We start from the raw sequence: 15,367 nt of genomic DNA on the forward strand, positions 1-15,367 counted from the left end.
TTTTTTTTTTTCAGCGTATTTGTACTGCACTGATGTAACTGGTACGATATTATACTGACCTAATCTTTGCAGGGTAGAGAGCACAAAGCACATTGTTTACAAAGTTTGTTTGATGTAGCTTCAGCTGAAGAGCTTCTGCTTAGTTCAGCCATTATAAAATAGCAGATATAAATACAAAGAGGAGAATTATTTTCTTTCAACAGAAGAGGATAAAGCGTAATTTCAGTACTGTTGCTGATGTGTATTTCATACTTTTAAAGATTTTGTTTTTCTCGATGTGATTGTTTCCTCCTATAAGAATAATTGTCCATGATTTCAGTGGCAGTTAGATTGCACTCATGAGATGAGAGGTCAAATTATATTCTGCATGATGGGAAGACTAAATCAAGACATTCAAAGGTTGAATTATCATAGAGGCAGATAAAGACAGTAACAAAGACGTGAAAGGAAAAGGTCCTTGTGATAATAGAAAAAAGATGGATCAAATCTGGAGAAAAAGTGACATAGTGCCTAACTGACAACTGTATCTCTCTGGTTTTAGTTGGTGACTGAAACCTGTCATAAAAATTGAATAAATTAATAGTAAATTAGGGCTTGTTTGTCTGCATGATGAAATAGCTGTTTTCTGCTTTGAACTTGTATTGTTGTACTCCAGAAAGCATACTAGCCATGAGCTCTGTTTTGTAAGGTTAATAAAGTGTGGCTTTGGCCATTTCCACACTATTTTATTTACCTGATTTTCTCTCTCATCTGCCTTACAGTGAAGTTTGCTTCCACTACTGCAGTGTTTTTCTCAGGTTCCTTATAGTACAGCAGCTCTTTCACCATTTCTGCAGTAGTGAAGCAGAACAAAAAAGGATCAGGAGCCCCAAAGGATAGGTGAAAAGGAGAACTGAGCATGGTACTGTCAGGTTTATTGGACTAGAAGCACTGCCATGTCTTCTCACAGCACATCAGTTCTGTATCTGCTGAACATGGTGGCTTGGAGCAAGATGAATCCAATACTTGGTGCTGAAGCACCAGCTGCTCCTTTCTGTCTTCATTTGCATTCACAGCATCTTAAAAAAACTCATGCACCAGTAGGGTTAAACCTAACTAATGTAACCAGTAGGTGTTGCATCTCCTCAGCCAAGCAAGGATCACATTGTTCAAATACCCCAGAGGGTATTTTTCTGGAGAAACTCTGTGGATATTTGTATAGCTTTTAGGTCTTTTTGTGCATGAAAAAAGTCTCTCATTGGAAAAACCTTTTGCCTATAGCAAAGTTGATGGCATTTGACTTGTGTCTCAGGCAATAGTTTCAGTTCTGCTGCTTGGCATGAGCTCTGGGCTGACACACTAGTGTAATATTCAAAGTGTTCTTGTATGTGGTGAGATTTACAGGCTCTTTACTGGTGAGATAAAGTCTGGACAGACATTAGATTACAACACTGAGGTTTTAAAAACACTACTCAAATGGTATAAAATCAGCAGGGAGTGTGTGCAGTTGGTTTGTTTGGAAAGGTTTGCTTGCACAGTGAAAGCTTGAGATTTAGTAAAGATTTATGCTCTGTGAAAACAAACTTCCCATTTTAATGATTTTTGTTTACATATGCCTTTATAGGAAAAGGCATGTACCATCACACTGTGTGCAGTGCAGCAAACATATCCCCAACTCTGAGCTCACGTTGCAATTTATCTCTTACATAATATGTAAAAGCTGACATATGATAGAATAGCTTTAATTAATGAATTGTGTAATTACCAAGTATTGCTTATGTAAGATTGCTTACAGCACATTTGTTAATGACATTTAGGGAATTTATTATTTTAAGTAGCAATTCTGCTTTTATTGTGTTTTGGGTTTTTTTCTGGAAGAATCAAGATTGAACAGTTTCGAGAGCAACTGTATTTTTCTGGTGTATGTTCTTTGCAGGAATACATGGTTTATAGGAAACATACCTACATGAGATTGGATGGTTCTTCAAAGATTTCTGAACGAAGGGACATGGTAGCAGATTTTCAGAACAGGTAATGTATTTTTACAAGGTGTGTTTGTGCTAAAATGTGTGTACATAGACAGTTGGCATAAGATGTAATGGAAATAAGTGAAATCTGCACTTATCTTTCCTGATATCAAATTGACCTCATTTATCTGAAGCAGTTTCTATGTGGTTCTGACCAGTAGTCACTGCCGTTGATGTGAATCCAGTTGTATTTAGGAATTTGTTATCTGTGAAAGTGTTTTGGAAGCAATTTTAGTGCAGCCATCTACTGTCCTTCTTACCAATCTAAAATAGGCTATTGCTTATAAATAAGCTCAGTAGAGAGGCAACAAATGTTCATTGGTTATTAAATGCTCTGACAATTGACACTGTAAAGATGAGATTGAAAATCTTGCATATGCTAAAGTATTGAAAGTGACCTAGTTTTCTGCAAAACAAATTATTTAACCATGTCTTACTAAGAAATCTTAAATTAATATATAAGAGATAAAACAGGGATTTTATTAGCTAGAAAGAAGGATAATGCTTTTCATTTAGTAAACCAAAATGGATTCTGGCAATTTTTATAAGCACATTATGGTGCATTATTTATAATGATTGAGTTTGTGGTTATTAAGTTTCCTTTGAATCATGAGATACATCTTGATATGATATTACTTTGATATGGTAGTTCACAGTAAGGTTATCCTTCCTGAATATTGAGTGAACTTGTAAGAAGGTCACTTTCCTTTTTCAGAGGAGTTAGGTTCACACAGTTGCTTATTGCAGGGTGAAAGCAACATTCTAGACATCCTTGCATCAGTGGTCCCAAAGTATCATAGCTGAAGGTAGGAGTTGAGGCCTTTCAGTTCACTGGTTCATGGGGCTTAAAGACCTGAAGGGCTGTGTTGCAATGATGAGTCTTCTAGTGAACTCCTCAGAGCAATAAAACTTGAACATGTGCCGAATACCTGAAGTGAGAGGGTCATGCAATACCTTTCTGGCTGTTTCCAGGTGTCAGAAACAAGTTCCTTGCAGGTTATTATGTCCTCCTGGAATCCTAACTCTTCGTTCTGTAAGATCCTTTAACCAAATGAAGTGAAAAAACCCTATTTTATTAATGAGCAGAATTTGGTTTTATTCATAAATAAAACAACTGAAGAAAAAAATAATTTCAGCAGGAAATCCTCTTGAAATATAGGTCAGCCAGTCTAAACAAGAATTCCTATTAAAATGTTAGTTTGAGTTCCTCTTATACATGATTTACTTATGAGAAATATTTCCAGGAAAAAAAGCCTGACTGAGACTAAACTATCCTGCAGGACATCCTAGCAAGGTGTAGAAAATATATAGCTATGGGATGATAATTTGTTCTCGTAGTCTGTGGCTCTGTCCACTTTCCTTCCCATATGGCATTTCAAGAAGCATATCACAGCTGGATGTTCAGGTAACTGCCTATACGCAGGTTCCACTGTTGTTACGACAGTGAAAAGATTTCCTGGCCAAGGATTGCCTACAGTACAAATAGGCACCCGTTGACTCCTTTGGCTATTTATACTTTCAGATAAAGTCTGAAGATTGACAGCTTGGCTTAGTTCCTCCCAGCTGTCCATAGATCAGTGTAAATTTTTGTATCCTTAGGTTTTAGAATGTCAGAAACCTTCCATTTCTAATTTTAGAGTTCCTGGTGCTTTTTGTGTGTTTGCTAATTCACAGTTTTCATAGTATTTTGTTGTCTTTTGGCAATTTCTTGGTGGGGGGCGGGGACAGACCAAAATCTTATCTTTAACCGGAACGGGTTCTTTGAGGTCTGTTTCTACGATACAGCCTCGCCAACTACTTGTGAATGTCTTGAAGTTTGAGTCCTGAGAAAATAGTCAGTTCTACTTGACCTTCAAGGATGTGGATTCCAAACCCCTTAGTTTCTTTGTGTTTGTTGAGTTGTACTAGCATATGCATAACAGCCTGTGATCCTACCCACGCTTCCTCCAGGGAGGGCAAGAAAGACCCTTTAGGGTTGATGAGTGGACTTACAAAGATACTGCCTACGCATAGTTAGTTAGAAAAGATATGTCCCACACTGCTCATTCAACAGGCATTTCTGGTGCTTTACTGATTTTACGTTTGCTAAGTTTTTCAGACATCGTAATACCAAAAGGATGTGGCATTGCAGACTGTCTTCTCTTAAGCAAAGAGCCTTGCTCTCACTGTTGAAGATGTTAACATCTTTGGATGTTGAAGATGTTAACATCTTTGGATGTTGAAGATGTTAACATCTTTGGAGTCATTACTAGAGTATTGTCTGCTTTGTGTCAGCCTGTTCACAGATCGATATGGTGTTGAACACTTAAATACTGCTGACCCTCCGGAGTTACTAGTATGGTCTCAACCTTAGCAGAAACTTTGATTTTGCTGTTACCACTTGAGTTTTCATCAGTACTTGGTCGTGCTACGTATAGACCTGTCTCCTTGTTTGTTCTGTTCAAAGCACCAAATTTAGAACCAAATTTGCATCATACAATGTTGACATTTATTTTTCTTTTTTTTATCAGTTGAGCATTGTTAGGGCAAGATTTTTTTAACATCGGGTCAGTTCTGTGAAAAATAAATTGTTCTTTGTCCATATGAAATCCTAATTACCAGTGTGGGCAAGATAAACAAGCCCTGGTTTGTTTTGATACAGATTAATAAACTGCTATTGCAAATTGAATGTTTGCATGTTCAGACAGTCCTCATTTGTAGATTAACTTCTTTCGTTCTTTCATATGTTTTTTTCCTTGACCATAAATGAAAAGCACAAAATGTTCTGAAGTGTTCAAGTAATAGAAATAGCCCTAATCATTTCATATGGATCAAAAAAATTACTTTAGTGGTTATTTCTTGCACAAAATAATGGGGTTCAATCTCTTTCCTCTACAGGAATGATATTTTTGTGTTCCTGTTAAGTACAAGAGCTGGAGGCTTGGGCATTAACCTTACAGCTGCAGATACGGTGGGTGAAATTTGGTAACAATTTATGTAGGAAACGCAGTCTTTTCTGTGTGCAAGTTGGCACTCTCTTGCCCATCCTGATCAATATTTTTAGTATTGCCATTCACAACATGAAATTGCAGAGCCTTGATTACTTTGCTATTCTTTACAACATAGTATTATCTTGATAGAGTTGTAGAATATTGGACATTTTGGTACATAGGTTTTGGTTACAGCTGGAAATTTCTTCCTTCTCCCCACCTACTTTAGTCTTAGAGTCTAGAAAGGAGTTGGATGGCTGAAGGGGTCTATAGATGCAAATGACACTTACATGAAACAGCATTCAGTGTATGAATGACTTTTTGCTCCTAAGGTTCATTTACAAAGGAACCAGTGGAATAGGTATCGGTTACCCTTTTTTTCTGTGCACAGAAGAATGAAACAATGCCCCTAAAAGTATGAAGCCATCCGTAGTTGAATATCAGCTGCTCGGGAAGGATAAATTTCTTCCTCCTCGACTCTCCAGAGGTATAAAGGCATACCAATTTAGATGAATTGCAAGTCTTTGCACTCTGGAGCAGCTGCCACTAAGCACTACGGAAAAAATACTGATGAACTGTTCATCTTTTCAATAACTGCTGTTCTTGTGCTTCTAACCCATACCTTGTGTGTGCAGACTTGAGCCCAAGTCCTTAGTCACACAAAACCAAAGATCTCTGGATCAAAAAATATTACATAATTTTTTTAAAAGTATCCCATCATATCTTGCTGTCACTCAAAGAAATCAGAAGAAAGCAAGTATTTGTAGGATTTTCAGGGTGGAAAAGTTGTCTCCATTACAGTTGCTTGAACAGAGGAAATAAACAGATGGAAGCTCAGGCAGGCTCCTTGCATGAGCATTTTTTGTAATTTTCTTAATACTTTTCTGCCTAAAATGTTTTAAAATATTTTTGGTTTGTATATTCATTGTGCATAAAGTACTGTTGGAGTGATAGGGCAATATGAATGTAATGTGGCATTTCAGTTTTTTATAGTAAAAGTACTAGAAGTGTTAGACTAGACTAGACTTTATCTAGGTTTGAAATAAAAAAAAATGGAGTATTGCTTTTTGCATAAAATTCTAATGTGATGGGCTTTTTCTTCTTAAGGTAAGTAACACTAAAATGGGTTCATGATGTGGTTAGTCTGTAATTAATTGCATGAAAGTAATTTAATGTGATGACAAACTTCGGAATTTTGTGCCTCCAAAGCAAGTTTATTGAAGAAGATATTAAAGACATTCTGTCGAAGTTGAAACATTCACAGTGTCAGTTAGTTTGAATTCACCTGAAATACAGTGGAAAAGTCTTCATAGGACTGGGCAAAGCCGGGTTGATACAACCTACAGTGGGGCTGTAATTCTGTGGAATGTATGATCGAACTTTTATGAGTATATTGGATTTTTGTTAGTTTAATCACCAGGTGCTCTAAAAGTGTGTTTTTATTTAATCCTTTTCTGGTGTTCTCTTGCAGGTAATTTTCTATGACAGTGATTGGAACCCAACAGTAGACCAACAGGCCATGGATCGGGCACACAGGCTGGGTCAAACAAAACAAGTCACTGTGTACCGGTTGATATGCAAAGGCACCATTGAGGAGCGCATCTTACAAAGGGCAAAGGAAAAGAGTGAGGTAGGAATAAAGAAATTAGCTGAAACAAGAAGGTACAGAAATGGTATCAGAAAGCATATATCAACTTGAGTAAAGAAACAGAAAAAGCATCCGAAGGGAGGCAGAAGAAAAGGCAAAAGGGAGTGTATTTGTTCAAATAACAAATCTGTGTCCCTAACACAGAAGCATTCCAGTTACATTATATGACCTGGAAAGAAGCTAATTATTACAGTGAAACTGCTCAGGCTTCTTTAAGACTAGAGCTTTGGTCTGCTGCGTCAGAGTTACTGATTCCTCTCATGTTATACAACAGCTGATTTTTTTACAAAAGACATTTGAAAGGTAGTTAAGTGCAAATTATTTGAGGTGTGAGGGTTGCCAGAGAAGCTCAGTGTCCTGCAGCATCAAGCAGTAGGTGTATTAGGAACTTTAAATCTCATAGCACTTCACTGGCAAGAGAAAAGTTAAGGAGATTCACCTTTTTCAGTAGGCATACTGTATACAGCATTCAGATGTTCAGTGTGCTTGGAGTTTCTTTTAGCTTTTGTGTTACTTAGATGCTGCTCATGGTGTTTCAGCAACTGAAAGCATTCATATTTCCCTTGTTGAAATTCACTGTTTTCTCTGGGATCCTGCACTAGAGTTGCCTGATCTCAACCTGAAAATTAAGTGCAGTCTTCTTGTTGGTGATCCAAATCATTGAAATTACCTTATGTTAAAGCTTGTTCTCTTCTGCTAAGTTACTACTCTTCTTTGTCGTTTATTTTTTTAAGTGTAGTTGTAGTAATAAGAGGTTGAGTGAATTGTTAAACTGTGACACTGACTCAGTACAGAGATACAGTTTTCAATCAAGGAGATGAAAAATGTTGCACTCTTTAAGAGTGTGATCTGCATGATCGTCTGTGCAGCTTACTTGAAAAATGAATGGGTAAATTATGCCTGACAGGACTGGTTTTGTTCAGCAGTGTATTAATACTTTTAACATTTATAGTTTATTTATGCTGCTTCAGAAAAAGTGCAACTTTGCATGAGGGATGGTAATTTTCTGCTTTCTATCTCATTTGCGCCTCATATTTTATACTCTTAATTATACTCTTAATAAATCTTCCCTGAAATTTTGGTACTAACTTTGATAGATATAGGTATGATAGAGAAATTGGGTCATCTCTGACTTACAGAGATGCATTTGCATGTTTTTTGGGACTGGCTTTCAGCGATGGGTAGTGAGAATGGTTGATGGCTGCTCTAATTTTTCCTTTTATTTCTCTCTTGTTTTTTTCCTTCTAGATCCAACGAATGGTGATTTCAGGTGGCAATTTCAAACCTGACACCTTGAAGCCAAAGGAGGTGGTCAGCCTTCTGCTGGATGATGAGGAGCTAGAAAAAAAATGTATGTGAAATTGGTGTTTCAGCATTTTCCCCATATTTCACTTCATTACCGTATGAAATCTCTGTTTTTATCTCTACAAACACGTTTACTTGCTGATAACAACTTCTGTTTCCTGTCTCTTTTTGCATTGCCAACTCTTGTTAGTACAAGCTCATTTTATATCACTGTTGAGCTGAATAATGAAGTTGTGCAAAATGAGACCTGATGACGTGATAAAGTTTTTATTGGCACTCATTCAGGATCATTACATTGTTCCTGGATGACAGAGCTTTGACAAGAATTATGTAGGTCTCAACAAGAAAATTATTAGTAAAATGCTGTATTTCATCATATTTTTGAAGCTGTATTAGAGGTATACACTTTTTTGTTGCTTGAAGGAAGAATTTTGCTGTAAGACTTTTTAGTAATTTGGAAACAAGTAGTTTTAATACAGTAGTGTTTTCAGTGTATTTTAATTGTAATACAACTGACTTTTCTTCCAAGTTCTGTTAGAACCAGAATTTCTTGTAAGATTCATGACAAAATGTGAAATACCTTTCCAGTGGTGACAGCTTTGTGTTTCTTTTCCAACAGTGCGTCAGCGTCAAGAAGAGAAACGACAGCAGGAAGAAACAAATCGTGTGAAGGAACGTAAACGTAAAAGGGAAAAATATGCTGAAAAGGTACTTTGATGCAGAGGTCACCTGTGTCAGTGATAGAGCCAGAAGAGCTTCAGGATCACTATTACGTGATGCGGAAACATTTTATGCCAAGGCAGTCTAATGAGTAAAGCCTTCTTTCCTTCACCATTGAAAGTCCATCTGTGGCAGTTCCCTACGCTTAGGAGGGATATTACAAAATAAATAATGCATAGCTACCTGTCTTTTAATCATTAGCAACTTCAAAAATAAGGAAGTGCTGCATACCCAAGTAACACTGTCAGTCACCAGTAGTCTACAGACAGCAATTTGAGGACTCATGCTTGAAAAAACAAAATTATCAGCTGACCATTCTGTGACATTAAAAGGTGACTTAATCAAGATTTTGTCCTACAGGAACAAAAGAGGAATCTGCACCAAATACAGATATGAGGCTTCTGTGGAACAAGGGCAGATCAGCTTGTTTAAAAAGCATCATTAAAACTAGTTTATGAAAATTCTGAATTTTTGAGATAGGGACGCTTTACATTAATTAATTGGAATTTTGTTTAATGATAAAGCATTTCAAGCTCATTCCAAAAGGTACTGGAAATCAAAATAGTTCTGTAAGAGTAATTCTCTGTAATTCCAGCTGTTTTATGAAGAAAAACAAACAAAACTCTACTTAAATCTAAAACATTTAAGGAATCTGTTACCATGTCCTTCAGAAACTTGTTTTGGGAAATTCTGGATGTGGCATTCCTTGAGTTAAAATACTGCACTAGGTTTTAAGGTTTTGGGTTGTTTGCTCCCATTCTTCTGTTTTAACATCTGTTTCATTCCTGGTATTATTTTATTCATTTCAGAAGAAGAAGGAAGATGAGTTGGATGGGAAGAGAAAGAAAGAGAGCATGAACCTTGTGATCCCGTTTGTTCCCTCAGCTGATAACTCCAACCTGTCTGCTGATGGGGATGACTCTTTCATTAGTGTAGACTCTGCCATGCCCAGTCCTTTCAGTGAGGTAAGACTCACTGCTGCTTTAACTTGTTTACTGTTTTAGTTGTGGCCTTACATCCTGTAGGATTCTTTGTTATTTTAGCTATTTTAGAACTTGGAGTGCATGGGGAAGTGATGTGTCTTAAAGGTGAACCATGGAAAGGAAAATGGTTTGTTGAATATGTAACAGCTGCTAGTAAGCTGCCTTACAGGACTTGATGTTATTTGAGATTCTGTTATTCCCCTACTCCTTCACTCTCTGCCTCCCTTTTCTACAGTTAGTTCACGGCCTGATTTCCTCCCAGTCAGCCCCTGAAATTTTTCCATTCCTGCCTGCAGTCCCCCTTACTTTCTTGTCCCTCTTTCCTGCCTTTGTCATGCTCACGTTTATGACTATGTACCTTCTCCCATACCAGTATCTTCCATAGCAAGGACGCTGTTTCTGAACCAAACAGTATCCCTCAAATAGCTTCTTGACATTCAGTTTCTTTATAAGTACCCCTCACTAGTCCCATCTGCATCTTCTTCTCTGCTTCTTTCCTTGCTTCAGGTTCTGAATTGGTGTGGGGTTGTTTTTCTGGAATTTAAATTATAAATTCTCAGAGGCACACATCTTATTTTCCTTCATCTTTGTGTAACAAATTGCAAACTGGTTTTACCAGCAAATGTATTTTGTTCTATGCCCTCCGATTAAGATTTCTGTTTTGCATTGTTCCCTTACTGATCAAGATTTTTATTAGTGGTAGTAGTGGGTTAAGAATCCTATTTTCTCTTTTGCAGTTGAACTGTTTGAACTGTGCAGATGCACAGTTGAATAACAATTTACTTAAATCTCTGCTGAGCCCATTAGTCTTTTGCTTCTTAACATGTATTGTCATGAATGGAAGTTAAGTGGCTCCTGGAGCTCTTTGCTGCTCAGCATGTAAAGTGTGGTGTGATCAGGCAGATGATGTCTCATTCTCATGCTGCTATTCTAGAGAAGATAGGAAAGAACAAGTACCAGTTAATTACTTGTGACTGTATATCATTTGAAGATCTTACTATTTTTGTAAGTTAATGGCTTTGTTCTCATGTTTAGATATCCATCAGCAGTGAATTACATATGGGCTCTATCCCTCCCGATGAGAGCAGTAACGATATGCTTGTGATTGTGGATGATCCAGCTTCTTCAGCACCTCAGTCAAGAGCAACAAACTCTCCTTCTTCCATTACTGGTTCAGTTTCAGATACCGTGAATGGTCAGTACTCTTGCCTTGATTTGCTACTAACATTTATTAAACCTTGACTTTGCATGGCTAAATGATACATTTTCTGCATTTTAACCAGAATATATGTATGGTTGGCAAAATTTGGGGGAAAAAAATTGCCTTTTCATAGAGAAATTACTTTTGATTTGATAGGAAATCTGTCCATAGTCTGTCATTCACCACACTTACCTCTTTTCTGTGTTAGTTACTTCGAAAAGTTTTGTCCTTTGTTCCTGGCTTGCAGAGGGCTCTCCTTCCATTATGTTTATGTTACCAAATTGCAGACAACCACAGAACTGTTAATCTCTAGGCTTTTCCTTGCATTTGCTGTTGAGTTAGTAATCAGTTCTCTATCTCCAGTGGGTGATTGGAGCAATTTCTTTAAATGCAATAATTTTAAATGCATTTGCAATAATGGCAAGTGGTTTTAGCTACCATAGTTTTTCTACAGTAAAATAGGTAGAACCGTAGTTGTTGATGAGTTTCTTCAGAGACAGCAGACAGAAGAAACTGCGTCTCTGTCTCCAACTAAGAAAATGCATGATCCTGAAGTAAAACTCAGAATCCTCAACCTGTTTCTGGATTAGATTCATAATAATGGCGAGCAGTTAATAAGGAGTTGTTACTGAAGAGTAAAGTTTTGTATAAATAATTTCTTTTTATGGGTTCACGGCTTGCTAACAATGTCCCCGTTACTGTTCCTATCAGTGAATAGGAACAGTATTAATGTAACTGGTAGGCAGTTTTGATGCTGTTCTCACTTGTGAGTCACACAAAATACTATAGTAGTTACTGATTTAACATTCTTTTCTTGTTCAGGTGTTTCAATGCAAGATACGTCTCTCAGTGGGAGAGGCCAGTCAAGTCGAAGCCGGGGTCGTCCTAAAGGTGGATCAAAAGCCAGCACTGGGAAAGGCAGGAGCCGGAAGTCAATAGCGGGAAGTGCAGCTGCGATGGCAGGTGCCAAAGCAGGGGCAGCAGCAGCCTCTGCAGCGGCGTATGCAGCGTACGGATACAACGTCTCTAAAGGTATGTGGGGAAGGGGCAGCAGCACAATACCCACAGCAGAACCAACCACATGAGTTTGGGTGATTGCTCTTTACAACCTGGCGAAAAAGAGATTAAAAGTGTTGTGTTGTTGGTATTGCTCATCCATTATATTGTGAGATCCAGGCAATATACAGTGTGACATGATAAGGTTCTGAGGGAGAGCCAGTTTCACCGCAGATGACCTTGGATTTGTTTCATCTGCTCTTTGAATTATCTCATGCCAAATATTTTTCCTCTTGTTTTTTTGGTTTGGGTTTTTTTTTTTTTGGTGTCCAGACAGATTAGATAGTGTTTATCCCATGGCAATGACTGTGGCTTTCCTACATTGGATCATGTTGAAGTTACAATATCACATTCCAAAACCTGCTAAACTCATGGTGATTGAGCTTCAGCTTTACACTAGCTCAAGGTGGCCCTGTGTATGTTTTTATGGCCCTGTAAGATGTTTATCTTAAGGACACTCTTCTTCATTAAACTCTCATAAATCATCAATACAGAGTGTTCTTAGGACTGATTGTTAGTATATTGTTGGCTGTTGAAGAACCACAAGTGAAATAATATGCTCATGTGGAATTTGATTCTCTTTTCCATTGCTAGGCATGTCTGCAAGTAGCCCTCTACAAACAGCAATCATTCGGCCTTCTGGACTTGTAGATTTTGGACCTTCAAGCGCCTCTTCTCCCTTGAGCTCCCCTTTGAGCAAAGGAAACAGTGTTTGTGGGACCCCCAAAAGTTTAAACCTGACCAGCGGTCTCATATCAGAAACTTCAGTTCGGAAGCAAAGTAAAGGTGCCCACACCTCAGGTGGTCGGTAGTAATTTTGAACCCCCAAAGCTTATCTGAGCTGTGTTGGCTTTCAGAGTAGACCACCCTGCCAGTTGAAGGCATGCAAATGAATGCCCTGTTACTGTCCAGCACGTGTGTAAAGAAAATCAAAGCACAATGGGAGTGGGTGGTTGATGTGAGCACTTTGATTATGTGTATTCCAAAAAACTATATTTGCAGACACTGCAAGAAGGAGGGAAGGGAGTCTGGGGTAACTAGGAGAGTGTCAGCTTATGTTTCATTGATGTATCTGACAAAGATTCCCGAGAAAGCATCCGGCTACTCCATGCAACATCCTGCAGCTGTGTGTGCTTGAAGTCACACCACTATACTTTCTCTCTTGTAGCCTGAGGTGGATCCCAGCGTTAGTTTTGTCCTATGAAATCAGTATCCAAACCCCAGGAGTATCCTGTAGAGTCACAAGACATTTCTGTACTGGCAGCTGCTCAGTGAACCTGCGGGAGTAATAGGGGGCTATGCTGAAGATGATATGTGATCAAAAAAAATCTTGGGTTCTTCTGGTGTGGTTCTCTGGGTTCTTTAAAGGCTTGAAATGCAAAGGAAGGTGTCTCAAGTGGTTTCCAGGGAGTGGATTCTTTTCAGCACCATTTGTCAGGAAGATGATCAGAGCTGCAGAATACAGGGAGTGCTGTCAACCCTAGTGAGAGCAGCAGCACAGCCTCTGCTTCACGCAGTGGAAGAAACCACAAGCCAGTGATTGGTTTGCATTTCAGAGTTCTCATCAGCACAAATACTCACTGTGTTCAAAATGATTTCTCTCATTTTTGAGGTGTGCAGAACTCTTAAAGGCTTAGAAACAAAAAGTGCTCTATTAGTACAAATCTCGAGAAGGAGGAAAGCTGAAGTGCTGAGGAAGGGTTTGTGCTGCTCCTCTCACTGTGCCAAAGCAAAGCATGGATCTGCAGCTTGTAGTGCTGTGAGAGGAGCAACAAAAAACAGTCCTGAGAGAGAGAGAACTATGCCATTCCCCCTTCTAGCCAAATCCTGGGGAAAAAATTGTCTCATATCCCAGCCATCCCATTGACTGTTCTTGCAGTGTGTTTTCCCTTCATCTCTGTGATCATCACACATACTGGCGTAGTTGAGTTCACTGCAGTGTGTGGGCACCATTAGCTGTGTCCCGTGAGGCTGATAGAAGGCCGTGCTGCTGCCAGTGCCCATCCATGTTCTTGTTCCCTGGTTGCTCCTTCCCTGTTCCCAATGCACAAACCCTGCCCGTAGCTCCTTGCTTTGCTGTAAGCATTGTCTGCGTTGCACTGAGATTTAGGTGTGGGACAGTTCTTCTGTCTGACACATTGAGTAAAGAGGCTGTTCTGCTGGGGCACTTTCAACCCTTGACAGAGAGAAGCAAGTTGAGTTGCAGGTCTGGGCTGTGACAGTGGAAGATTACTTTTTTATTATTATAATTTTTTCTGACCCCAAATCCCTTGCCTGGCGTCCTACAGTGTGGAGCGAGTGCTTCCTGTTGGCTCTGCCTCTAATTTGCACACCTGAAAATAGCAGAACTGAGCTTAGTTAGATTGATTTTTAAACAGATTTGCAGGGGATAATTGAGGGGGAGGTGTTGTTTAATTAACTAATGAAGACTTCCCCCTTCCCCTCTTATTCACGTGTATATATGATATTTAGAGGGAATCAGACAAATGCCAAGCCTTTTTTTCTCTTTGAATGTGCTGTCTATTTTTGTAACTGAACTTGTACATATGTATAAAGAGAGACACATCTTTCTTTTACTAACTGGAGGAGAAAATCTTAAATAAAATGGAGTGAGATAATTTTATGTAAATCAGTGTCTTCGTGGTTCTTATGCATATAGCTGTATGAATGAGAGGATTAGGGAAGAGAGCATGGAGGGTGTGCATCTGGAAGTGCTTCTAGAGACATGCACTGCTCAATGTAAAGCTCTAGAGTGTGTGTTCTTCCAAGTATCACCTTCGTAACCTTCTTCAGTTACAACTGTACCCTTATCCCTTGTCTGTATTCACCGATTATCTCATAATCTGTTTTGGAGTAGGGGTGCAGCAGATCATAAGAAAACAGAAGCAAGTATAATATGCGTAATTACACAGTACCTGAACTATGATGGTTGAATTCAATACAGTTGATTGTTTTGAGACATCATGCTCTACAGTTTGTTCTTTTTTTTTCTTTTTTTTTTCAGTGGGAGTTTAAAGGACTTTTTTATGTGCAGTCTTGATTTCTGAGATGCTAGACAGTTGCATCAATTTGTAATCCAAAGTGGAGAGAAAAAAATAATTTGTAATTTGAAAAGTTTGCAAAAATGTAATATGTGCTGTTGCATGCTATACTTATGAAAGATTAAATTATTAATATTTTAAACGCTGATAAATATAAAAATAAAATACATCTAGGTATACAAATATATTTATTATATATATAAATAAAATATATTTAAGCTAAATAATTTAAAATAAAAATACAAAATAAAAATATATTTAAAATAATTTAATCTTCAAAAGAAATACCAAATGATATCACAAGTTGTGGCAAAAGCAGTGATAGTCTATCTGCTTGCGAAATGTGCATCAGGCCAACAAGTTCAGGAAGATCTAACATGACTGTAAAATAAACAAACTGGTAGATTATATCCAGTTCAATTTCTGCAAAAAGTTAAA

At 38.1% G+C, this 15,367-nt stretch overlaps 1 protein-coding gene across 2 annotated transcripts in view; it reads left to right on the top strand.

The window, feature by feature from the left end:
- Positions 1–14,511, top strand: part of INO80 (INO80 complex subunit) — a 68,158-nt gene extending 53,647 nt beyond the window's left edge. The window contains exons 28-36 of one of the 2 annotated variants that reach the window (XM_017812358.1): positions 1,916–2,010; positions 4,884–4,956; positions 6,447–6,605; positions 7,872–7,974; positions 8,548–8,636; positions 9,458–9,613; positions 10,667–10,826; positions 11,655–11,864; positions 12,483–14,511. In XM_017812358.1, the coding sequence (XP_017667847.1) occupies positions 1,916–2,010; positions 4,884–4,956; positions 6,447–6,605; positions 7,872–7,974; positions 8,548–8,636; positions 9,458–9,613; positions 10,667–10,826; positions 11,655–11,864; positions 12,483–12,700 (1,263 nt within the window). In that variant the 3' untranslated portion in view covers positions 12,701–14,511. Of the gene's footprint in view, positions 1–1,915; positions 2,011–4,883; positions 4,957–6,446; positions 6,606–7,871; positions 7,979–8,547; positions 8,637–9,457; positions 9,614–10,666; positions 10,827–11,654; positions 11,865–12,482 lie in introns of those variants that run through there. The other variant, XM_017812368.1, reaches the window with a different exon arrangement.
- The last annotated feature ends 856 nt before the right edge of the window (positions 14,512–15,367 follow it).

This window comes from Lepidothrix coronata, unplaced genomic scaffold (genome assembly GCF_001604755.1).
Source record: "Lepidothrix coronata isolate B3197 unplaced genomic scaffold, Lepidothrix_coronata-1.0 Scaffold1, whole genome shotgun sequence".
Classification (NCBI taxonomy): domain Eukaryota; kingdom Metazoa; phylum Chordata; class Aves; order Passeriformes; family Pipridae; genus Lepidothrix; species Lepidothrix coronata.